The sequence below is a fragment of the Aptenodytes patagonicus genome, chromosome 2 (genome assembly GCF_965638725.1).
Source record: "Aptenodytes patagonicus chromosome 2, bAptPat1.pri.cur, whole genome shotgun sequence".
NCBI lineage: Eukaryota > Metazoa > Chordata > Aves > Sphenisciformes > Spheniscidae > Aptenodytes > Aptenodytes patagonicus.
In genome coordinates, this window is record NC_134950.1 from 150,162,010 (window position 1) to 150,189,452 (window position 27,443).

At 36.6% G+C, this 27,443-nt stretch overlaps 1 protein-coding gene across 1 annotated transcript in view; it reads left to right on the top strand.

Annotated features, from left to right (window-relative positions):
• Positions 1 to 27,443, top strand: part of MALRD1 (MAM and LDL receptor class A domain containing 1) — a 295,081-nt gene that overhangs the window by 109,586 nt on the left and 158,052 nt on the right. Inside the window, exons 21-25 of the mRNA XM_076332119.1 lie at positions 3,657 to 3,813; positions 7,342 to 7,452; positions 8,339 to 8,552; positions 14,337 to 14,584; positions 18,177 to 18,474. Coding sequence (XP_076188234.1) covers positions 3,657 to 3,813; positions 7,342 to 7,452; positions 8,339 to 8,552; positions 14,337 to 14,584; positions 18,177 to 18,474 — 1,028 coding nt within the window. The remainder of the gene's footprint in view (positions 1 to 3,656; positions 3,814 to 7,341; positions 7,453 to 8,338; positions 8,553 to 14,336; positions 14,585 to 18,176; positions 18,475 to 27,443) is intronic.

Genomic DNA, 27,443 nt, shown 5'->3' on the forward strand with positions numbered 1-27,443 from the left:
CACACACTGCCACCATGTTTAATGGCTAGCACTCTGTGAAGTGTATTATACAGGGGACTTTCATCTGGTTTGCTAGTTTTAAATGTAACATTATAGCAAATACTGAAACAAGGGCAAAAAAATTGCAATGACGCCTGCCTTCCTAAGAAGCTATGGGACCAGTAGTATCCAGGCAGAGATGTGATTTTGGTCTGCCTTTAGGACAAAGACATATCTGACAGAACACACCAAATAAGAGATGGATGTTTGAATTTCATCGTAGTACTGATTGTACCCTACCACTGTTTCAAACTAATCTCACTGAGAGGCCTGGTCGTAATACTGAATACTCTGGGAAGTATGAGGGCTGTAAGTGCTATTGCTTTTCAGAGCTCTTTATCATTCTGCTTCTTACAGCACTCTTAAATGCTATTGTAAATACAGTGCTGACACTCTTGGACCACCGAAGGCATGAGTTCCCAGTTCCCAGTAGCAGAGTAAATTCTGAATTTTTAAATGTTTTTCCAAACCTTAAAAGAACTGGATGTTCTTTTACCTCCAGGCAAGACTGGTAAAATACTCAATGCCAAGGAAAAAAAGAAACCAAAAATTGCTACACTGAAATAACAGCTTTCTTCAGCAGAAAGGAGGGAAATAAATGAATATTCCAAATGCAGACTTGCTTGAAAGATCTGTAACAATGAAGTTTTCAAAGGTTTCAGTTATCACTTATAGTACATGCAGTTTAAGCTGTTTTAACAAAAATGCTCTATTACTTTTTATTTTAGGATTATTTTTACATAATTGCTCTAAGGCTTGCATATACGTTACTCTATTTTGTGCTCATTTTCTGCAATAGTTCACTTCCAAATATTTATGCTACTGTCTCAAGGATGATGTAAATACATGCCGTAATTATAAAGATGCCTGAATTGCCAGGATACAGTGATAAAATAAAAGCTTCAGCGACACTTCTCTCATGTGCTTCTGAATGAAAAGAAAAATAAGATTGTGGAGAAGATCCAGATTTCCCCAGATCATTACTCTTCCCCCTAGAATCCCACCGAACTGACTTTGGTCCCTGTTGACTTTATCAGCAGTCCTCAGTGATTTCACCTGTAACATGTCTGACCTACACCCAGTGAAGGTCTGCCCCATATTTTAAGATGAATTTTTAAAACATATTGTTCCTTCTTAAAAAAATATCTACTTGCATGAGTCTTAGAAAGAGAAAATTTTACTATAAACTACTGGGCATTTCTTTTATAAGAAAGGAAGATTATAATTATTCTGAGTAGTTATTACTCTTTTATGGGTGGCAGTAGAAATGTTAGCTCTGATCATGACCACTACTTTCCCGCATGTATTTGATTTCTACCTGAAACTATGTGCATAGGCAACCCATCCCACAGACTACTGATTTTTAATGTAGAAGTCTTCATTTTTCAGTTATGAATCATATATACTTCATGTTCTCCAATTAACATGTAAGAAATTATCTGCAAAACGTTACCTTTTTCTGCATAAGTTCCTTCATTTTACAGGACCTTTTAGTACTTCACTTTAAATAAAACAAATGTATTAATAGTTTAGAGCTGAGAATTATCTTTCCTAGCTAAAGAGAAATTAGCGGAATAATTCACTTCTGTCCCTTTGACATTTGCAGATCTTTTACATACAAATCCTTATCAATATCTATGAATACAATGACTCTCTCATTCTTGCATGCTAGATAAGATTTTGGGAAACCTCTGAGAAGTGTGTAATGATTACAGGATTGAACTGTAGCTGATTAACTAGTAAAAGTGCTCCCCCCACTTCTGACCCATGGAGTGTTAGAATGGCACTTTACCCTGCTGAAGGAAGCAGCCTGGGACTTCTGTACCAAAATGTTTTATAACTGTCAGAATTGTCTTTTATTTTCACCTACCAAAATATTTTCTGTAGTTTCCCATGGCTATACCAGTTGACTTTTTAATCCTTTTTTTTTTTCTGGTGTGACACTGGGGGAGGCAGAAGCAGTACTCTGTGTAACAAGCAATGAACCAGCCACTGATTTGCAAGGAGTTTTGAAGGGCTGTTTTGTGTCAATGGCTATTACTGGAATTCTTTGCCCTGGGCAAAAGGAAGATCAGGCTGTTTGCAGTCTATCAATCTGTCACTGGTCATATTAGAAACAAGTTACTGCATATGTGATTCTAAGGATGAGTGAATTAATTAAAGGACTTCAGAACCTCGGAGGAAATTGCTGAGTGAGTACAGAGATAAAATTTGCCTGTTTCTAGCCTACTTTATATTATGTACTATAGTAGATAGAACATGCTGTTCTTAAAGTGACTGAATATACGGTGGAATTCAGTCTCTCCTTGACCTCCAGAGTACATGACAGGCATTAATTAACATATGCTGAAGTATTTTATGATTATTGAGTGTAAATTAGTCTATAGAGTAAACGTAATCTATTAGTTTTGTTGTAACTTTGCAGTGATAAACCTGTTTTGCTAAATTCATGGTTATTTTATCACACAGATCAGTACATGTTGAGTTCAATACAGGCATAGCAATCTGAGGTAAATTGTGTCTAGGTAAATAGTAAAGTTATTTTTTTAAATCTTATAACATGTTTTAAAGAAAGAATTTTCTTACAAGATTTCAAAGAAACTTCACTAGATTATTGAAAAAGTATCTAACATTTGTTTAATACCGCAGGGCTACTGCAGCGAAGACTGCATCAAACTGAGCTCTTACCACAGGCACCGAAGTCTTTTAGTCCTTTAGACTGCTCTAAGTATAAAAACTTACAGAGGGCTGATGAAGAAAAAAAAGTTCTTGAATCTGTACCATCGAATGCCTGACTCTTCCCGTTCGGCAGGACTTTCAGTCTGTAAACACCTTCTGGGCATCCTGCGTTTCTCTCGGCAGTGCTTGCTGGGCATGATCACTGCCTTCTCACAGTTGCAGTGGTGCAACTTTACGGAGCAGTTGTTCAGAGCTTGACCAAACAGAAAAACTGAAAAGTGAGGAAAACCTAATACCACAACTTTTTTAAAAACATATGTCCCATGGTCAGGTTTGTAAGCCCTTGTTGGAAAGATTCTTTCTTTTGAGAAGCACTGAGCATGTAGCAGCTCCAATGAAGAAAACAGAATCTTATCTTTGGTCAACAGCTCCTTTTAATTTGAAAAGCAAGGGGTTTAGGAGCCAAATCTTAGATATCCAAAACACTAAAACTGCACTTCTGATCTCTCTGTACACTTGGAGTCTGATGCTTACTGCAAAGCCAGCCTCATCTTTCCCAGCAGCTCAGGAGAAAGAATTTCACCCAGTATCTTGGATTTTCTTGACTTCAAGCTGGGATCAAACCCTCTGATTTCCCTGAGGAAAGAGGGTGGGGGTGAAACCCAGCGGCCTTCCAGCCCTCATCTATACGGCCCTGTGGGTAAAGGCTGACTTCAGCTCTGTATTCTGTTTTGCCAATCTGATATAAAAATACTAGCTCCCTTTTCAAGGGCTTTTTGGGATTCTGGCTACACGCTGATAAACTAAAAGGTACCCAGATACCCAGACAGAAGATGCTCTATCTGTATAAGGGAATATTACCATTTTAACTTTAACTAGAACTTAATTATGATTAAATGTTTTGTTTTAATAAAGAAAAAACCTTTCTCTCTGAGCAGGTGTACTGAAGAAGGCTGGTATCTGTTTGCAGACAGCTCGAATGGAGAATTTGGTCACACAGTTGACATTGCTACCCCAGTCATCTCCCTTACGGGGCCCAAATGCAAAATCGTATTCTGGAACCACATGAATGGTTCAACAATAGGTTCTCTGGAGGTATGGAGATGTTCTTTGTTTTGGGTTGTTTTTTTTTTTTTTTTTTACTGCCCGAAATTCCTGTGAGAAAATTCATGCCTTGTCATTTAGTTTCATTAAAACCTAGGCTGCTAATAAATGAAAATGAATAATTACTAACACTCCACTGCTCTCAATATGTTATGATCTGAAGGAAGTATTAGCTTGAGTAAGCTGGGGAAAATGTAACTTTCTACAACAATCAAAAATTGTGACCTTTATAGACATACCGTGGTTGGAACTTCCATATGAGAAAAAGCTTTGTACTGTACAATACGCTTTGACACTGGAAAGCATCCGTAGATATTTGGACATCAAAGTCTTCAGCTGAATGTGGGAGCATGAAAAAAAGAAGTAATTGTATTAAAATTTGCTGTAAAACTTTGTAGAAACAACTTATTCCTCGGCAAGTTTAACATATATCTTTCAGAGGTTAATTATATTAATGTAAGCAGCATTGAACTATTTCTAGGATATAACAGTAACAAAGTTTCTTAACCATACCCTTTTCTTCACTCCAGTTAAAACAAAAACACTTCTGTAAAGGAAATGTAACTCGTTCAGCAGCTTGTAGATCAAATGAGTCACTGCAAAGTGAATGAATAAAAGAGCAAAATTGTCCTCAACAATTTTTTTGTCACACATCTGAGTAACTATAGTGGGATTTCCCATGAATGTTACATGATAACTACAGCATCAGAAATGGATTGAAAAAAAAAAAAATACTCAGGATAAGTTGCCTAGTCACCTGTGCACTCAGTATCAAACTGGGTGTGGCCAGTGCATGTGGATTTAATTGCACAAATAAATTCTCACTAGTTTGGTTACTATGAATAACAAATTATAATAAAAAGCTGGCAGAATTCAACTGTTTTGAAGATGAAATTAAAATACATGTTGACATTAGAACTGAAATCTGAGATGTGGTGTCCTTCACCCTATGCATGTGACTTGCTAGATATTCAGAGGAAGCATGTTCTGTGTTTTCTTGAGTTTTTCTTAAACAACTTTAAAAAATATCGCTGAATTTCTCCCAAGTAAGTAAAGAACTTGCTAGGCTGCTTGGCAAGTAGTCACATTTTAATTCATCAGAATTAGTGGGAAATCAGAGTATAAAGATGGTTTGTCCTCAGTTTTAAGACTCGGGAGAGATCAATTTGCTTTGAGACTTCATTTACAAATGCAAATACATTTGCATTTACTCTGGAGTCCAAGGCTTCTTTACAGTGTAGGAACCCACATTAGTTGGAATCAGGTCCGCAGAGTGTTTTGTAGAGATTAACAGCAAATTCTATGGAGCCATGCCCAGTATTACCACCACAAAAGGCAAATGTATATAGATTTTTTTTTTCACAGTTTCAACACAGGAGGCTACAATTTCCCTCTATTCCTTAACTGATCCCCACCCCCCCAACTTAATTGATTTTAAGATGTACCAAAGGAAAATCACAAAACCTTTGCATTTTAAACATTGTAAATAATTACCTGGTTTCAATTGATTAATTAAGCAATTAATAATGAATGTAGGAATAACTCAGAATATTTAGGTAATGTCTCATTATTTTCTTCTAAAGGTTCTCAGTATTGTGTGAATGTGAATTTTTTCTGTTCTTAAAAATCACTAAAGGCCTTTTATCCATCTCTTCCCCCAAGACTACCACATTTTTATTTAATTCACAAGTTTGGATTTTTGCATGATAGTTTGCATCCATGCCGTCAAATGTCATGTAGGACATGCTGAAGACTTTCCTGCTGTTTGCATGAATGGCTGTCTTTTTATGTTTCTATGACTTTCTTAAATATTGGTTAGCTGTCACTTTGTTGTACAACCTCGGTTTGAATATTTGTTGGAACCGTTTTTGTCTGGTTTCTGCCCTCTGACTTGGCATGGGTAACTCTACCAAAGTATTAGATGTGCTTTTTCAATAACTTGCAATGTAATCAAAATGAATAGGGCTTCAAAGTGCATTAGGGTACAGGGAAGTCTTGGATTTTAATAGCACATAAATTTATAGCCATATGAAATCTAAAATTATCACCTTTAGTGTGATATGATAGAAAATATTAATTTCTGATGAAGGACTTGGATTTATAATTTAGTAGGTAATTTACAGTGTATGTAAAAGCGTGTGTGTATGTGTCTATATAGTCACACATATCTATATTCATATAGATGTATAGTTTGCACGTGAGTGTAAGAAAAACCTTTTCTTATTCAGCACCATTTATTCTCTCAAATAGTATCTGTAATCCCTTTTTCTCTCCAACTTATTTTTTTTCCCTTAGAATTCCTGTCTTCTTTGGGCAGTTCTTCTTGTCTATAAAGCCAGGTGTCACTTTGTTTTTCTATTCAATTTAAAATATTACACCTGTTTCTTTTGTTCCCCTGGAATGAAAGCTCTTCAGTGTGAGGATCTGCTGTTTGCTTGGCAGAACTTACCTGTTATGCAATATCATATACACTCATGGGATTGCATAAATGTAAAAAAAAAAAAAAATATTTTTTTCATTAAGATGAAAAATGCCTGGACTGCCCTAAGAAGATTACACACAGTAGCAATAAATCCTTGAAAGTAGAAGTGGTTCAGGCAACTGGTGAACTGATGTTTAGGTCTGTGAGTACTGGTTGGAGACACATCTTGACACACTTCATCAAACACCCATCTTGTTGTTACTGTCAGGTCATTTGAATTTGGATGCACAAGAGGTTGGAGCAAAGCATATTTAGGACTTTGTGCTCATGTCAATAAGTGTCAGCTTTCCCCAATTCAATGACTATTTACAGGGGTAAGGGTATTTACGAGTCTTCCATTGCCCAAACAGATGAAATTTGGTCTTTAGAAGAAAAAAACATCTTATTTGCAGAGGAAAAAACATTTCATAGCAATCAGGGCAAGAAAATCTACCCCAGAATGGAGCAACTTAACGGATCCATGAACTAATATATTTTTCAGTAACTCTTGTTGCTAATGCCGTTTCCATGTTTTACACATGGATCCCATCCCATTAATGAGCAATTTTTATTTGTGGCTAGCCACTCCAGATAAACTAATGGGATAAGTTAGTCTGTGGACTGAGTACATTTATGAGAAAATCATAAAACCTTAAAGCATTATTTTCTTAGAATAGTCTTTTACAGTGGCCAATCCCTTTGCATCAGATAGGACATTAGGAAAAGGTTCTTCACTGAGAGGGTGGTCAGTTACTGGAACAGGCTCCCCAGGGAAGTGGTCACAGCACCAAGCCAATTTCATGGAGCATCTGGACGACGCTCTTAGTCACATGGTTTAGTTTTAGGTAGTCCTGCAAGGAGAAGGGAGTTGGACTTGATGATCCTTTTGGGTCCCTTCCAACCCCAGATATTCTATGATTCTATGATTCTATGATATTTAATGGTGGTACAACAATAAGTTGTACAAGATACTCTTGTATACTTGTATACAATTAAGGGACCTAAAGTGAGTTGGTAATGGAAAGATTTTTTGTGACCTAGAATTATTTCCTTTTTAGGTACTCTGTAAAACAGGTAACAGGACTTCTAAACTGTGGACTCAAAGTGGCAGCCAAGGTCCCCAGTGGAACAGAGCAGAAGTGTTCTTAGGAATTCGTTCAAATTTTCAGGTGTGTATTTCTATATTATGTGTTTCCTAGACAGCTGGCTTTAGGTACTTTTATATTAGGCATTTTTCACCTCCTCATTTCCTTTTTTTGCCCTATACACATACTGTACGTCCCCTTCTGAATAGCAACAATCATCTTTTTGCCTGCCTGATTGGTTATCTGAGCTGGACACAAATTTTTGGAGATTTCTCACTCCCCTTCAGTCTCAGACTGATATCCATTTTTAAGACAGAGAATCCATTCTATTCTTGAATCCAACTCAGGTTGAACTATTCCACTTCATTCTCCTTAGTGTGTGGTAGTATTACATCTGGTTTTTGAAAAAAGAGTCTTGAGCATGATGTTCGCTTTGAAATATGAGCTGATTCCTAAGCCTCTTAGAGATACTTAGTCATGGGTATGCCATGCTTAGTTGTATCCTTATAAAAAAAACAGAGACAGCCGGGAACATATGTAAAAACATGTTACATTCCCTGGTACTTCTGTCTTGGATGGCTTTTAATGAAACTTTAACATTCTTTTTACATTCATGGGAGTAACTGATGGATGACTCAGACTAGTGTTTTTCATGCTTACTTTGAAGAAGTAGGTGGAACCCTTGTTATTAATTCAGGACGAGTGGGGACTGGTATCTGTTTGTGTTGCTCATTTTCTTTCCCTTTTTTTTGTACTTTGTTGATGTTAGAAGATGGTCCTCCAATAACTATAGTGACAGATGTGTACAAACAGTAGTACAAGCTTTCATGGGACTGTGCTTTGACAGTAAGAACTGACCACTTCCAAGATTTGCAAGGACATCATAGTCTCTGTTCTATTCATGTTGCATGTATAAGCTTTTATATATCTTAACAGTATCTTGCTGTAATAGCTCTGTAATTTTTATTAGGTTGTTTTCAGGGCAAAACGTGGTGTCAGTTACATGGGAGACGTGGCAGTGGATGATATTACCTTTGAAGATTGTTCCCCCTTGCTCATCCCAGGCAGACCTTGCACATCAGAGGAATTCACATGTGCCAACAAGTACTGCATCCCAAAGGATAATCTGTGTGATTTTGTAAATGACTGTGCAGATAACTCAGATGAGAGCCCTACTATTTGTAGTAAGTATGGTAGTTTTTTTAATATAATTATAATAAATAACTGTGCCTGCTGTGAATTGTTATTACTTGAATACTTTTGGCAGCTCATCAGCTAAGAAAGCAAAAAAGAAGGTAATAATTTAATTCTATTCCTTGGCTTTTAAGGATTTTAAATTACTACTATTTAATTTAAAATCATATGATAGAAAATAAAAAGAGCTGTTAGTGAATTTCTTAAAATAACTCAGAAAGCAGCTGTCTTTAAAAGCAGAATAAAAATCTCCTGCTTTCCATATGAAAAGAATGTATTAAGGCTGAAAAAAATACTTCAAGCCTAATACCTTTGGGATATGAGGTACCTACCTCCTTTGATATTTCAAGGATTGTCAGGTCTCTTAACAAATTGTTTTAATATGAATACTGTACAATTTTGGTTTTACGAGAGATATCAAGAAACAGCATCTGTAGTATCAGATTCAAAGAATGATGTTTCATATCAAATGGGTTCTCCTCTGGAGAAATGGATCACAATATATAGTACTAACACTTTCTTTTTTCTAGTACAATTGTGGGAAATGCTCACACAATCAAATCTGCATTGTTTGGTACCGTATGAACAGTTACCTCATTTTTACTGAGATTATGAATACAGTTTATCAAATTATCAGTGAATACAATTCCATGAAGCATAGGTATGCTGATATCCTATGAAGCTAAGGTATACGGCAAAAGGACTGTGTTTTGCAAATTATTTTCATGCTATTAAACTTCTCAGTGATTTCCAAACCAGGAATAGTATGACACTAAACCATATGGGGACCAGTTCAGATCTTCTGCAACTAAAAATGAGGAGTATATCAAGTTGGAATTACTCTGTTGAAAGAGATTCTCATATTTTGGCTGTTCTTTTCTGAAATATTTAAAAGCTGTTTAACTGTGACTTTTTTGAGTTTTCCGGATTGTCTGTATTTCCCATGAAACACCATCAGTCAAGTAAAGACTGAAGTATTAGGGGCAAGATGGTTCAAACAGGCTGATGGGATTTAATTTTGCAACCCCCTAAAGTAAGTATTTCATTCTGATTCCCCATTAGAAAAGAGATTAACTGAAACAGTGCCACAAAGAAAATGCTGTCCTGTAAAGTGCTTTTTTTTAACTTATTATTTTTAAGTTAAAAAAAAGTAAAAAAATCTTAAAAAAAAAATTAAGAAAAGAACTTTCCTAACTGAATTTTAACAGGAAGCTTTTCAATGAAGTGTTACAGAGCTTTAAGAGCACAGGGGTCATTACTGGGGTGAAACTTCTATATCGACATGGATTTTGCCTTGGATAAAAAATTAATCCTATTTCATAGTGTCTAATTGTGCTGTAAAATGCTTGGTGACCAATTATGCCTTTCTTTGTTAGGTCTGGGAGTGCTTTATTCAATAGCATTTTCAATAACAGTGTCAGGAATTAGACTAATTTTTGCTTTCCTTTTTTTCCTTTTATTTTTTCAGTTTTGAAATGGGTATGCTGCTTTAAATTTCCACTATGTGCTGGAGAATTTGGAGTTTCTTTTATTGGTGCTGTCTCTGCCTTATGTATTTAATAAAGTAGAAATACATAATATAACACTTGCTGAAAATATACCTAACAGAAAAATGCTAGTTCTGTTTTCCCAGCTTTTTCATGAGGCAGGCTGCCTCCAAAGAAGAAGATAGGAATGATAAGAAACACATATTTCCACTCTTTGTGAAGTTTTTTTTTGATTCCTTGCAGCCATCAGAGAAGAGTTGTTTCCTCACTGCTGAACCATAGAATGGTAGCTTGAAAACCTCAAACTCAGAAGCCTGGGGAAGGTTTTAGTAGGGCAAAGCATGATAGATCAAAGCACAGGAAATAAGAAATGGGCAGTTTAGCCCAGGCATGGCAATTGTGTTTAAAAAACATGAAAACTGTGCAACTTCCAGACATCTCCAAAGTACCTTTCAGCAGTAGGTCTTCCTGGATTGCTAGCTCTAACTGTAGATGTGGTTTGCTATGTGCACAAAGAGTCATCATATCTTAGCTAATGAAAACTTTCTGCACCATGTTGAAAGAAACTAGTCCCTAATCTCTGTTATATTCCTGAAACTCCAGAATGTTAATAGGACTATATCACACAACGATACTCAACAAGTCTAGTCAGCAATGTCTAGACAAAGCCAGTGCTGCTGAGATATAAACTATGCTTCATAAATCTGTTAAATTACTATTGAGAGATCTGTGTCTTGGTTTTGTTTGCTTTGTAGAGTGCTCTTTTTAGCGAGTTGCATGACGTCAGTGCCATAAAATGTCAAGTACACATTTTAACAGATATACTGATTCGTCAAATGTTTAGAAATTATTCCATTAGATACTGAATGAGTGATCCATGCTCAGAGTTTTCTTTAAGTGTAATGTCACTAGTTCTATTTTCTTACTACAAATATATAAGAACAAAATAAATCACAACAGTGCTGGAGTGGTAATAGGTGGTAGCACTCCTTCAACATTGTTCAGAAACTGCTGAGATTTGCCTTATGCTGCTTGAGGTTGTCAGTGGATCAGAGGAAGGTCTCTGAGGCAGCTCTGGTTAGATTGAGTTGGGCATGCCTCCCTGAGGTAGAAATGGTGTTTTATGAGATCTAGAAAATTAAATTTGAAAAAGGCTGTGGGGCAGAGGTGTTTTTCCAGTCTGAAATATGGATCAGTGTCAGTGCAGGCAGCTGTACTTTGTAGATGTTTGGTTTTGTCTGAGCTTGGTTAATGTTTGGTTTAGCTCATCAGTGTGCTTCTGAAGCAAATCTCTCAGTTATTGCTATTTATTGTGATTTGGTTTGCATTGTAGAGTGTGCTCAAGCGTATGAACTAGGCTCCTTTCATTAGAAAATAAATTGAAAGACGAGTTCCAGGAGGGCATCAAATGTATTCTAACCACTAGTGGTCATTCAGCCAACAGGATCAGTCTATACCACCTCAGTTGTCTTTCTTCTGCTGCCCCCCTAAATGTCATCAGATCCTCAGCATCAGGTGTTTTGCTCTACAGATCTGCTCCTGTAGCTCTGTACTTCTTGTTCATCTAGGCATAGCTGTTGGGAATAATATGACTTGAAATAGTTTAAATTTTGCTCCATTTAATTACTTAGTTTATTACAAAGATTCATTAGATCTTTTGTGATATTATGATTCTTATACCCACTGTTAAGTGTTTTTCTTAAATTATTAAGCTCTTATCCGGTAGACTAATTCAGCAGCCCTGTGTCACTGCTCCACAGACAAAAGGATTAGCTTTGCTTTTGTACTTTATTACTAAGAGTTCACAGTTCTTCACAGAAGTGTCTACTACCAAAGATTTAATACGCAAGTGCACAACCACCTGCTGTAACTTGAGCTTCTAAGCAGGCTCCCCAAGTTCTCTTTTTCATCAGTGCAGTGACTCACGTCCAGGCTGAAGTTCATGTAATTTAAAATCGATTGAGTTAGATTAGATAAATTGTCCTATAGATGTGAGTATTTTAATTTGTTGACTATAGAGATCCTACAAGGACATCTAAATTTAGATTAGGTAACACACAATATATACAGCATTAGCAGGGATGTTCAGTGTTCGTGCCTTAAGGTCATGATTCTTGAAAACATGCCTTTAAAATACAATGGTCAGTTGCATGCATGAATTTTATTGACTTGAGATGGAATTTCTAAGTAATTGAAGGAATGTCATTAACTAGGATCCTGAAATATTAAGTAACTGAATGATCATATGGCAAAAGATGAGGAGTGACAAATTTTATGGGCAGTTACATTCAGTTGAAGTAAACTACAATCTATGTTTTGCACAAATGATAATCATATCCTTTAGCACATCACATTTGGGTTTTTTTTAATTGTTATTTCAGATGGCATCATATTTGCAGACAAAGGTAAAAGACAGTGAAGTTATTTTTGCTAAATAGTCCCTATTTTTAAGAAAAAGTTTCTAGCTTCTTTTTCACCCTTATGACCTCCACAAAGAAAAATACAAGGAAGAAATCTTTCATCTGATTTTAGCCTGAAATTTTAGAGGTAGCTGTCTGTACTGTTTTGGTCCATATGTAAACTCCACAGATTTTAGCTCCTTGGCCTCATTACCGAGGCTTCTGACCAGCTGCCAATTAAATAAAGCTGCTTTTAAGTGGCTGCACTTTATCAGACCCCCGAAGAGGCTCAGGTTCTGTTTACATTTTATAAGAGAGCTTTTGTCATTTCTTATATTGTCAGACCAAATGATCCATACGGTTTCCAAATTTATCTTCAAAGCACTTTCCTTTCCAGCAATAATAGCAAGAATATTCAGGGCACAGTCGAAAGTATTTGAAGGCTCTGCTGAAATTCCAGCTTATTTCAGCAAGTTTAGTCTTACTTGATAATCATTATAATGAAGTTATAGATGCATAGATGAAAAAAATATACACAGTTTAAACTTCTGGAGTGGTACAATTGGCTTAACCTTAGTTTACGTGGACAGTTGACTCACCATACTGGCTGTTTTGACATTCAAAATTGGAAAGTCGATAAAGAGCATGCATGTTGTTTCATATAAAAATATACTAAAATTATGACAGCTTTCTCTTTTTCTAGGCGTTAAATACAATTTAAGGAGAAATGTAGATAATCACCTATGTTTGCATATTGGCTAAGAAAATACATGTGTGAACTCTTCTGGAAACATGCAAATGTAAACTAACTATGGGTGTGATTCAGCTCAAAGTTAGCACACCTACATTTATGTTTTACCTATATGTGTCTGTATGGAGGCTGTGTCTTTACGGTGCTCAATACATTCATTTGGATGGGTTTCTTTTCCCTAAATATAGGCATTTCTTATAGTTTTCACCTGACCTTAACATGTTCCTCCAAAAAGAAGCTAGTTTTCTGCAGACGTCTTGGATGCCCTGTGGAGGGCACCAATTGACCTCTGCCTGTAAGACCCTAAAGAGCTATTCAGATTGACCTAAAACAGATTGCTATGTTTCGTTACTTTTATACCAAGGACTCTGTTGACTATAATAACGAGAACACAGAGACCTACCTCATAGAATCATAGAATCGTTAAGGTTGGAAAAGACCTCTAAGATCATCGAGTCTAACCATCAACCCAGCACCACCATGCCCATTAAACCATGTCCCTAAGTGCCTCATCTACACGTCTTTTAAATACCTCCAGGGATGGGGACTCAGCCACTTCCCTGGGCAGCCTGGTCCAATGTTTAACCACTCTTTCAGCAAAGAAATTTTTCCTTACATCCAATCTAAACCTCCCCTGGCACAACTTGAGGCCGTTTCCTCTCGTCCTATCGCTTGTTACTTGGGAGAAGAGACTGACACCCACCTCGCTACAACCTCCTTTCAGGGAGTTGTAGAGAGCGATGAGGTCTCCCCTCAGCCTCCTTTTCTCCAGGCTAAACAACCCCAGTTCCCTCAGCCGCTCCTCATCAGACTTGTTCTCCAGACCCCTCACCAGCCTCGTTGCCCTTCTCTGGACACGCTCCAGCACCTCAATGTCCTTCTTGTAGTGAGGGGCCCAAAACTGAACACAGTATTCGAGGTGCAGCTTCACCAGTGCTCATATATATGCAGTTTTATCCTATCCTATTACTATATCCTAGGACATTAAAAATGCTCTGTTTAATAAGATACATGGATATTATTTTTTATATTGAATCTTTTTTTTTTTAATGGATTTGAGTACTAGGTTGTAGTATATGTACCTAATTAACCTCTTGAAAAAAAATCTCTTTTCATGTGTGTGCAAATGTCTTTCAGGTACATCTATTGGGCATTGCAATTTTGAGTTTGATCTTTGTGGATGGAAGAAAGATGAAAATGGTGATTTTGACTGGAACCTCAGAACTAGCAGTACTACGAAAATGGGCACTGGACCAGCTACCGATCATACATTGCAAGAGCCATCTGGTCATTATATTTTTATAAAGAGTTCATTTCTTCAGCTGCCAGGACAGAAAGCTAGGATTTCTAGTCCTGTCCTAAGCAGAAGGAATAAAAACTGCAAGGTATGTGGGGGTGTGGTACTAGCAGGAATGCAGAATTTGATTTCTAGATTGTGCCAAGATGATACTCTTAAAATGAATAAAGATGTTCACTGAAATATTTCTTTAGAAAAATCAAGCAGGTTGTAGAAGACTCAGGGCCTGATCTTATTTCCTTGAAATCATAAGAAAACATGTATCTTGTTGCGGGAGAAGAATGACTTCTGTAAGTAAGTAAGTAAGTACTCTGGGAGATTCAGATGAAGTTGACAGTGAATGCGGTGTCTGATTTAGGATATGTCTTATGTGACACTCGCCCTAAGTAGCATACAACTATGTAATGGTTTGTGATTTTCTGGAGAAAATGTGTATAAATACAGTAACAATTGGCTTTCAAAGAGTACAACTGCAAATGGAAGGATGCATGACGGAAGGCTTTGTCACCGACTCTCTTCTAGAGCATGGAGAAAAGTAAGCCTTTCTTTTCCAAAACACTACATCACATTGTAGTGATTTGAGCTTGAACAGTTCTCTGCAAACCCGGATTAAAATGTTTTCTAGTTTTGATACATCTTTTATAGTCTGCTAAAATGGTAACTTGTAGTTTCATAAGACATCTTTCAGAACACATCTATCAGAATCTGCTACAGGAACAACATGGGGAAAAAGTGAATTTTCCAGAAAGATGAACTATGCATTACTTTGAAATGGTATTTTTCCAAATATTCACAGTCTTTAAGTGTCAAGGCAAAAAATGAGTGGTATCTCTGTTTCTAACATCAGTGTGAAACACAAAATGTAATTTTAAACATTAATAGTTCCCAATAATTCTAATTACAAATAAAATTAGTAATAATTTTAAAATAGTAGTTAGAAATAGAGCTAATGAAATATCTCTATATATTATTTACATGGAGAGGAATATTATGCATAAATGGAGCTGCTGTGGGAGGGAAAGTGGTACTTTTAGCCTTTGGAAAATTAGCAAAGGAAAATTTCTAAAGACTTTAGAAGATTAGCAAGGCAGGAATGGCTTAACATTTTCAGGGTAAATTTGGGAATGGATTTCCAGAACTGAAGAAGTGATCTGGAAAAAAAAAAAAAGACCTAGTGAAGAGAAAAAGGAGGTATTAGTATATAAAGTTATTTCAACATTTGATTTGAGATGAAGTGCTGTGGTTTAACCCCAGCCACCAACTAAGCACCACCCAGCCGCTCGCTCACTCCCCCGTGGTGGGATGGGGGAGAGAATCAGAAGAGTAAAAGTGAGAAAACTCATGGGTTGAGATAAAGATAGTTTAACAGGTAAAGCAGAAGCCGTGCACACAACCAAAGCAAAACAAGGAATTCATTCACTCCTTCCCATCGGCAGGCAGGTGTTCAGCCATCTCCAGGAAAGCAGGGCTCCGTCACGCGTAACGGTGACTTGGGAAGACAAATGCCATCACTCTGAACATCCCCCCCTTCCTTCTTCTTCCCCCAGCTTTCTATGCTGAGCATGACATCATATGGTGTGGAATATCCCTTTGGTCAGTTGGGGTCAGCTGTCCTGGCTGTGTCCCCTCCCAGCTTCTTGTGCACCCCCAGCCTACTCGCTGGTGGGGTGGTGTGAGAAGCAGGAAAAGCCTTGACTCTGTGTCAGCACTGCTCAGCAGTAACGAAAACATCCCTGTGTTATCAACCCTGTTTCCAGCACAAATCCAAAACACAGCCCCATACGAGCTACTATGAAGAAAATTAACTCTACCCCAGCCAAAACCAACACATGAAGAAATTGCTCTCTCAATTAAGACCCCGAACTTCATCCTAACAGATCAGACAGTCCCTTAAACTATTTTACTCCATTCTGTGAGTTATTAGAGTTGAAAGGAAGTGTGAACAAATGCAGAGTGGTCTAAGTCTGTGCATTGTAACCTTTCCAATTTTATTTCAGTATGCTTAAAATTAAATTTGTGCGTAGCTGTTATCAGGATGACATTACTACTATATGATATATCTAGAAATGATGTAATAGAACAGAAGACCAATATGTTGACTCCAATATATGCAATTATTCAGTATAATCGATATAAGGATATTGCAAATAAATGTGAAGTCCAGAATGTAATGCCAGGGGGCAGGGGTGGGGGGGGATATTAATTCAGTGATCATAAAATAAAGACAAACATACAAAATACAGTCTAATAGTTTTGAAAAGAACTGTAGCCAATCAGGAGCAGTGTAGTGGGTAGCTCTATGAAAATATCTGCTCAGAATTTAATGACAATCAAAATCAAACAAAATTCAGTAGTAGTAAAAAGAAATAGAGGTTAATCCTAAAAATGTGAAAATCATTATACAATTTAAAGATATACACATATATTGAATAGACAAACCTCATTTAAAGAAGGATTTTAAGAGAAACAGAGTAGTTGCAGGACAGGAAATGGGCAGATGAACAGAAATATTTCCATACAAGAAAACTGACTTATAAAAATTATATTTGACTACTTCATTGCACAGGAGACATTCTGAAAGTGAACACAATAAAACTTTCAAAAGAATTATAACACAAAGCCCCTGGTGGCTTTACTAATCAATAATTAGAGAAAATCAATTAAATAGAAATGTGGGGGTTTTTAAAAAAATAGTATATTTATGCAATGCAATAGACTATGAAATCCCATAGCACCAGGTAACACAAAGGGACATGACTTTACATTTACATGGGTATCATAATATTCATTATAATATTATGTTTTTATATCTATAATAAAAAAGAGTTTTTATTCTTTCTTTAGGGCTTGTGCTATGCATTAAACTAGAAAGAAATTTGAGCTATAGACATGCTCTCGCATATTATCGCATGAATTGCCTTCTTTCAGGGTCCTACATCATACTTGGAAATATTCTGATCTTTGTCAGAAACAAGATATTGAACTAGATTAAATGTTAAATTGGTCAAATACAAGTATTCCTTTGTTGCTCTTGAACTGAAAATAACTGAGAGAGCAGTTAATGGTGATGACTCTTCACAGTGATAATTTTTTTATGTTCTGTATGTACTTGATCTTACTTTTGAACTTCATAATTTGTTTTCTCCATTTTTACTAAAAAAAAAAAAAAATCATTGTTTTCTAATCCAAGGACCTCTTATGTTTTATTTTAACTATTTTTTTGCATTTCTGCAGTCCATGTAGAAGTTTTGCTCCCATATTAGAGAAGACTATGTTCTAATTACACATTCTATAATCTAGCACAAACACATTTATAACCAGAAAAGTGTTCAGTAAACTGAAGTTACTTCCCATATTGTAGATGGCACTGCTCCATTCCTCTGTTTCCTTATCAAGTATTTTCATTCTTTTACATTTACATGCAAGAGTTATTCAAAGGGATGCAAGCTGTCATAGTATTGTAATGCTGTCTTCAAAGTTTGGCTTATGGAATAGTTAAAAAATTTTCACTAGTGAGTCTTTTTGTGTGCGTTTTAATTAAATTGTTTTTGAATCAGTAAAATTAAGGGCTATTCTGAATGCTACTAATGATGCTCAATTTAATAATTAGGTTAAATACAATAGCAGAATGTGTCTGAAGTCACCTATTGTATACTTGATGCTATTGTTCTTGCTTACAGATACTTTTCTATTACCATATGTATGGAGCTCACATTGGATCATTGATTGTCTACCAGAGGACTATGGCAAAACATGAAAAAATTCTCCTTAATCTTACTGGAAACCAGGGGAATTTCTGGCAGCGCAAGGCACTGATCCTGGCTGGAGATGGAGATGAAGATTTCCAAGTTGTCTTTGAAGGGATAGCTGGAAAAGGTCCCAAAGATGGCATAGCACTTGATGACCTCACGTTTTCCAGGGATTGCTTACCATCCCAGGAGTTTTTACCAGCAGAACCCACAACGCTGCCTCCAACAGGTATGTTCCTGCTATGGACAAACAGTCTATGTAAGTCTGGAAAGATTGAATAGCAACATTACTTTCATTTCTTTGTCTCTCCTTCAAAAGAGAAATAGAATACATAACTTGCTAAAGACTTGTTGAAACTAACATGCTTTTAAGTAGCTCTTTGAAATTCTAATAAAATTATTTTATGAAATAGCTGTTTGGGTACTGAGTCAACACTTGTGAATCTGCAAGACTTATTGTCCAGCCATGTATACTTGGACAATATCCTGCTTAATTCAGTGGGATTCATTTATCAATAGTTGTAAAATATAGTTATTGTAAAATAAAGAACTAAGAGTGGGACAGAGCCAATATGGATAGATTGCAATAAGGCCAGCAGGCTTTAATGCTTTTTGGCTAGTGGGAATTCCTACTGATACTGTTTAGGCACCATATCCATCTTCTTCCCGTGTGGTGTAGTGCCAGCATTGGTGCAATTATTTGCACTACCCTCACTTACTGTACAAGGGAAATATGACTAAGAAAAAATTTACCAAAAATAATAAAGTTCTGATGGGGATGGATCCCAATAACCCCAAGGTAAGAGCTGCTCCTGAAAACAGTGATGTTGTTCATTACTAATATTTGCTTGGACACAAATGACGGAGGAGAAACTCTTTCTGACAGAACAGGACAAATCTCTTTCCTCCTTCCACATTTATCGCCAGAGCTACTGAAATGTAAACCCCCAAAGTGGAATTTAGGAGATGCATTTTGTTCCTGGGCTTACTACAAATTTCCTGCGTGGCTGTGGCAAGTCATTTTATCTCACTTCTCTGCCTTTCTGATCAATAAAACAAAGTTAATATTTCCCAATGTCAAGGACTACCGGGAGAATGGATCATTAATTTATGTGAGCTGCTTTGCTTTGTTACTGCTGCTAATGAGTAGCCTTCCCCTTTAGGATATCATTAAGCACTGCTCAGGCACTGGGAAATAACACTGATGAGACTACATCAAACCTAAGAAACTACACTGTACTTTGTGCACAAGATAAGCAGGAAAGATATAGGCAATGTTTTCCAGATATATCTCTCATAAGTTGCCAGTTACAGTACATAGTATTAGCTTCCTACTTCTGTCAAAACAGTCACGGAAATTTATTGCAAATGAGATTGGTATTTTAAAGTTTAGCTTTATATGAATGGTACCCCAAGAGGAACACTAGCTGAGATTTCTGCTTCTTTATTTTTGATGTTTTCAGACTCTATCCTCTTAATGGTAGATGCAAGTCCCTGTGGCAATGTTAGAAACTTTAAAAGCTTTGGTTTTAATAGTAAAGGATGTTCCAAAACACTTTTATGATGTATATAATAAAAAAGCTGCTAAAATCTCAGGAAAAAGCCACCAGAGAACGATTTCTTGGTGTAGCTCATCTAAGATGTACTTTGTGAACTTTGTAGGTTCACAACACTTTGAGATAATGGTCTAACTTCATCCTTATAGTGAACCATCTTTTCTACGTCAACAATTTTCACTTGTCCCGTGTAAGAGTTTATGTTAGCCACTGAGGGTTCCAACTTACAGCTACTATTTAGCAGTGATATCTGTTTGGATCATCGCTTGAGATGTGGCCTTAGAAACCTGAGTATGAAATCTACTCCTGCCTACAGCAATGTTCTGAACAATGGCAAAATGCACGCTGAAGGCTGTGAAAAGTGCTCTGTGATGTAACTTTATAAACTAGAGCCAGCTAGAATGACCGTGATGATCAGCTGCAAAAATCTGGACTCCTAGACTTCTCTGCTTATATGCAACAAAGGAGAGTTTAACCGAAAATGAAACACACATATCCATTTTTAAAGTTTCTGAGTATGAAGAATATCATACAGCAGAGACCTGCTCCTTTCTTGTCTCCAGCTAGAGAGAATATTTGCTAAGAAAGTTGAAATATTTTCTCTCTAAGAGAGAGATTTGTAGCTTTTGAGGTCTATTCTCATAACAGGACAATGCAGAATTGATACTGATGCATATTTTTCTAGCTGGTTGATATGCTTCCTCTACTGTATTTGGACACGTGTTTCCTTTCCTCAGGACTTGCAAGGAATGTTTCCTTTGTTTTAGGTACTCAAAATAGCACAGTGAATAGTAACTGTCATAATGTTTTCCTCCCCTTCTCTTCACCCAAATGAAGTTTGGTTATTCAGTGTTCTTTCTCACAGTTTGAAGAGCTTACTTTGTAATTTTTATGACATACCAATCTACAGTTGGTATTCTGCAAACTGAACAAATGACATTAAAAAAAAAAAATCTGATACAATTCCTTTCTAATACCTTTTTTTTTAAAACCAGAATTCATTGTAATGCACACATCAAGGGAGATCCTTCTGAGTCTTATGAGCAATACCACTGTGTAACACAAGTACACTAAGGCGGTCTGTGCTTGTTATTTCTGCACATAGAGTGCTATGGCAATGGATATAGTGTAAGGACTAAATAGAATAGAGTTATTAAATGTTCCTATCTGTGACAGAGACTCTCACTGTTCAGAAGAATTGTTCCCTGACTCTATGTAAACTCTTTGAACTTCTAAACATTAAAAAAAAATACATTCTAGGGGGGTTGTTTTTCTTCCAGACAAACATGCAGTAATACTTAAAGGCTGAAAGCGAGCACTGGACAACTAGAAAAAATCATTCTGAAAGTTAACTTTGCCGTTTTCTGTAGACTGAGCATGCTGTAGACTGTCCTCATGATGCTGCTTAGCAACAACAATGCTGAAGTGGAAAACCACTGAGAGCTGCTTAAAATGCTGCACCTGAGAAACAATAAACATAATTTTAGGCTGGCACTTATCAACTCTTCACCATATGAATAGTGACGTATGGGGGAATATCGGGTTTTGGTCATGTCCTACAACAGTACTATGTGTAGAAAAATACAAAGTTTTGTTCTAACAGCACTATTTATGCCTGTTGCTGTGTCTCTGCAGTGTGGCCAGATTCTCAAGTTAGACTTTGCCCCTGTGTCCACATCAGTCCAGGAACAGCCCTTGGCCACAATGAACCTTGAAAAGTTGCAATTCCAACCTTGTTTCCTCTGAAATAACTTAGACCTTCCTATGGACCTGGCAAGCTGGCAGGATTGTGTAGGTCAGGGAGCATATTTTCCCCACACTTAACCACTCTTTCTCTCCATTACATTTCAAAGATACAGTGACAGCTATTTTCTATATGCTTTTCCCAATAGAAGGGAGTTAATAGTTTTCAAAGTCATGGCCTTTCCAGGAGACAGTCACACCCTTTTCTTCATGCAGCAACCATAAATTCAAAGAGAGTTATATGATCCCTCCAAGAATGTTCACAGAGTAAGATACTGTCTGACTATGCCCACAAAATGTGAGACCATTGGCATGAGTCATATTTTATATTTATCTTTTTTACAGAAGAGTCATAATGGATTTGACAACAACTTCCATGATCTCCAAATCTGCTTGTCCTCTCTCTTCTTTCCCTCCCTTCCCTCCTGAAGTGCTGTTACTGGTTATAAAAATGGCAGATCCCTCCATCAAAGTTTCTGCTTATGTCTCTGTACCACTTATCTGAGAATACAACAGCTACCAAGGGCTGCCTGGTCAGATTAGCAGGCTACAATGGAGAAAATTTATTCCCAGAGACAAGAGAACTGGTGGCTGTTGACTTCAGTTTTGTAGAGAAGACAGTTGTTATTTCCAACAAATTAAAAGAGATTCACTGAAGTGTTACACGTGTCTTTAAAAATATAGGAATATTCACAGAAGATCACATCAAGGTCCATTTCACTTGATATCCTGTCTCCAACACTGTCAATGAGATGCTGAGCAAGAACCAAAAAAGGAGAGGCATATATGATACTTCCTCCTACTGTTCCTAATATTTCCTTTTTAGGAGACCTTTTGAACCGAATGTGGTTTTGCATATGTAGTAAACCTCGACGTATCTGCCTTCTGTATAGAGTCTAGTTTCCCTGGGAACCCATTCAAAAGTTTAGCCCCCTCCTCATTTTTGGCAGCAAGTTGTACAGGTCTGCCACTTGCTGAGAGAGCGACTCTGTTTTCACCGTCTCCTGTTTGATAATGTCTTTTACTGCAAATGGTGGTGAACAAGAGACAAACCCACCTACTCCATATTGATCTGTATGCAATCATCCTTAAGCAACATTACACACTGAAGGAGTTCCAACTTATTTCTTACATGGAAACTATTCCATATGTTTTCCTTTCTCTGACTTTTTAAAAAATCTGCTACAATCTTTTGAGATTATAAGATCTCAAAAGGTCTGTGTAGAGTATTTAGGAAATGAGCAAACAGTGGAATGATAGTGTAGCAAAAGGATTATTTTTCTCTTCACTGTCTTTCCTGATAAATCCTAAAGTTTTATTTGCTTTGCCCTTTTTGAGAATTGGGCTGATGTGTTCCTGGAGCTATCTGCGGTCCTCTGCTGTGTCACTCCTTAGTAGTGACAGTGATTGTAGTTCATCAGCCATATGTGAAGATGGGTTGTGCTGTTCTGTGTAACTCAATTAACACTGCATTTCATTGCCAGCCACTCAGGATAAAATTCAGTTGCTTAACTGTGGCTGTTAAGCTCCATTGTAGTTGTATAAGGTACCTGACACAGTTGCTAGGGGCTGGCAGCTATGTCATAGGGATTATAGGAAAGTCTGCTGCCCTGCCACAGCGGCTGTCAGGAAGGCTGCAAGAGCATAACAAGCTCTGGATACTGCCTCTTTAAGCAACTTCATTTTCACAAAATACTTTTCCTATTATTCATAGTTATTCCTCGCTCATATCACCCGGAATAACTTCATATCACTAGCAGAGTTTCTTAACTCATTACTCATGCACTTTCCTGGTCTTTTATGAGTAAGCATTAAAGAATACAGCCTTGCTACTTTTTTTTGGTTTGCTGGTTGGTTTTTTATTTGGTTTGCTTTGTTTTTTTCCAGACTGGTTTTTGAATCATTTTAGCACAAATGTCTAAATCACCAAAAAAAAAGAAAAAAAAAATTGTAGAATTCAGCAACATAGCTAAAATTAAAATAAATAAAGACAAAGGAAGAGAATAGTCAGGAAATCAGATTTGCCAAAATCTTTTCATTTGAAATATTACCCAAAACTTTAGATTGTACTCTAAAGACCAAAGAATATTGCTTATATCACTCTTTCACAGATATAATTAGATTTATAAAAATTTACAGACACATAAATAGAAATAACCTTGGCAGTTATTCTAACTAATATATAATTACAAGAACAATCACATTTTATTCTTCAGTGCATAATGTGGTCTCCTACTGAAAAGAGGAAAAAATACCTCCTTATGCACAACTAATTGAATAACAAAGCACTTACATCTTCCTTTGAAGCAACCAGCATTGACCATTGTCTGAGAAAACAAGATGTGAAACTTTATATAAAGTAGAATTTCTAAAGCACTTTAAAACCAGTTCTGGAGAAAAAACAAAGAAACAAAACCCAACCAAAAAAAACCCAACCAAACAACCAAGCCTATAAAGAATACCCATAATTTCTGATATGCCCCTGAACTTTTGGAAGATAGAATATACCTATATAATTGCCTTAATCACATACAGCAGGTTGTAAAACTTTCTTTTTTTCTTAATTAGTACCTGAACAGAAACAGACTCTCAGCTGTATCTAGAATGAAATTCTATGCAAGTGGCAATTTTCATTTTCACCTATATAATAGTATGAAAAGAAAAGTTCATGGTTATAGTCTAGATTTTTTAAAATAATAAATTGACATGTTTAATTTTTTCTCTCTCTTTTCTGTAACAAGATATAATTACTCCATACTTTTCAGAAAAATGGTGGAAATACTGTAGAATAAGTAGATTGATTTAGTAGCTGGACACAAAGCTAATAGTGATCATGCATACAGGTGACTTGAATTCAACTTCTACATATATTGTCCAGTTGTTATGAAGAAAATTGTCTTTTTATTGACAGTGGTGGAGGCAAAATATATTGCATGGATTTTCATGTTGTATTTTCTGATCCTATGAAGCTTTCCCCAGCTAAATTCCAAGTCAGTGTAATTATAATCACTGTACTTTATCAATTTAGTTGGAAATATCTACCCTTGGTACACCTATTTCATTCTACAGTTGCTTCTTTTTGTTTGTTGGTAGCTAGGACTCTGATTTATCTCCTTTGTTTTTGAGCTCTAGCCTTACCAGATTGTATGATGGCTTTAAAGTTGAAAACAATGTGCCTATTTGTTAAGCTAAAAAAAATTTCCCATTTACTTATACTAGTCTAATTAGCAAAACAATTACAAAAATTTAGAAGTAGTTGTAATTTTAAAGATACATTGGAGTTAAAAATAAATTTTTTTCAACATTCTTTGGGGATTTAGGATATACTTCTGTCCATAACGGATTGCAATATTTGCACATACAATAAAGCACAGATAATTTGCAGAAGTTTCTCATAATTTGTTGTAATTGTATCTCAAAGCAATAAAATGTTTTCCCTAGTTGTTCCCAGACCTAATACCTTGAATGTGAAACAAAAATCAAAGACTGTTTGGATCAGCAATCGGAGTAGAGCCTGGATTGGGCCTATAACTGATTACAGCTCTGGGAATTGGACAACAGAACGTGATTAATGTCATCTAAGGTCCTTGGAGATAGGGCACTGTCAGCACTTGTTTTTCTGTTTCGTTAAACAGTTTAACATCTCCAAAACTTTCCTCAGCTCTTGGGCCTCCCCAGACAGGTTTCTGAGAAACATGTCACAGAGCAGACATCCAAATAAGTATCAGGTCAGGAGAAATGAATTTTCAGTGCTGGCAGCTTGAAGTGAGTCTCTGAGCAGCAGGTGAGGGCTGATATGAACTGGTGATTCCTTTTGGCAACGGGTAGCTGGGGTAGGGGTAGGGGGTAGGGGTAGGGGAACAGCTTTTCTAAACAAAGGCAAACTGCTCCTAAAAGTGCAAGAGGAATTCCTGATGATTTATAAAGATTTATAAAGGAGAACCCTGTTAAAGACCCCTGCTCTTTTATTTTCTCCCTACTGGGAGAACTAAGTAAGAAGGCTTTTACCAAATCTAGGCTTTCCCAGAACTATCAGTGATACTGGCATTATTTGCTCAGACCTTTCCCTATGTGTTACATATTCCATATACATAGCCTGCCTCTGCCTGGGTGAACTGAGAACATGAAAGCTCTAACCCTACTTTGCATTCCAAGAACTAGCTAACAAATTACTCTTACTTCAGTGTAATTATTACTTTTCTCTCACACATCTAAAAGTAGAGAAATAATGCTGCAGTACAGGGTATTCTTAGAAATATGAAGTGGTTTTATTTTGCTATTAAGTCAAGTCTTGCACCAGCAAAGGTGGTCTGAAAAGAAGTTATATTTCACAGTATCTAGTCCTATTTTACCTTTAGTGCAGTACACTTTTGCTGGGCAGTTGAATTGTCTAGGCATCCTGGAACAGAATTTCGATGTGTGGTTAAGACTGCAGGCATGCGTGTGCTTCTTTTCTCTCCCTCTCTAACTGTAGGAAACAAGCTGAACTTGAAGTGGCTTTTCAGCACATACTTATCAATAGTCACTTTGGACTGTATTTTACTTTCCTAGTTACAGTGTTTAGATTTTCAATATGGTATACATTGGACAAAGAAAAACATTATTTTGCATAAGATATTTGTAAATTTTATTTGAAAGCTCAGTTTATATTTTGTGCTTTCTATCAAGGAGGATTTGAGGCAATTCACTGCACAGCCTCATTTTCATTCTGTGATTTATTTTGTTCTCAAGCTTTTCAACAGAATATGCCTCCCAGGTAGAATGATATTGTAGCTCTCACAAGACACCTAACTATCACAAGATGTGCCTGAATTCCTGTTTATTGGTAGGATAAACAAAGTTAATAAACAAATAAGTGGTAAAAAGACTGTTACCTGCCTAAAACGTATAAAGCATTCCTGAGTGTGGAAGGACCACACTCAGTTTTATGCTCAAAAGTCATATCACCTCACATGCCTCACACAGGGAGAAAAAACTGAGGAACTGGAAATTCAGAAAAGAGCTTTTTTGATCTCTGGAAACTTCCAACTACCCAGAATACAAGCAAAGGTTGTGTCACCATGTCACCAATAATCACAGAATTTGTCCTCAAGAAAGAATGATGGGAGGTTATTGACTAAGGCCGCATGGTCTTCACCAAGCATAGGGGAAAAAAAAAATAGCAGATTTTCTTTTGCTAGACCAGAGAGGGAATATGTCGGTGAACTGGAGAGAGCAAAGATTCTTTTCTCCACCTTTATATTTTAGTAAATGCTTCTTTGTTTGAGGAAAGCCTTTAATATTTCTGTGCTGCATTTTTAGGTATCTGAGTAAAAAATAAATTTGGGGGGTAGGGGAGTGATAAATAAAACCAGCTTAATGTGCATAATGAATCTTTAAGTAAAGTAAAACCAAATTTTATCAGATTTATCTAAGACGTGAAATATTTAGAGTGGGATTCAGCTCCAAGTTAAGACTCAAATCAGATGTCATGTACATGTAGGTGTACTCAAGATGTGTCAGGTATCTAAATTCCAATGACAGGCAATGTACTATATTGCTCTTTTGCTGCCCAGCCACTTGACACAACTGAACTGCACACATAAAGGCATCTATTGTTGTTTGTGATGCAGTAGGGTGTCTGAGAAATCCCCAGTGTTTACATGTATATAACACAGGATGTATGGAAAGTATATGCCCTTCAGGGGTAGCCACTGGTGACAAGGAAGGATGTTTTACACATTTTGACATGCTCTGTGTGTGGGCAACCAAATAAAACTCTAGGTTCTATTTTAGCATGATGTGATCAGTCTTTGAAGTCCAATGATTGTACCAACCAGGTCCCCATCAGTTTTAATGGCAACTGAGACACTTAGCTTGCCTACATGTAAACATAAATGTCACTCTGTGAGCTGAATGC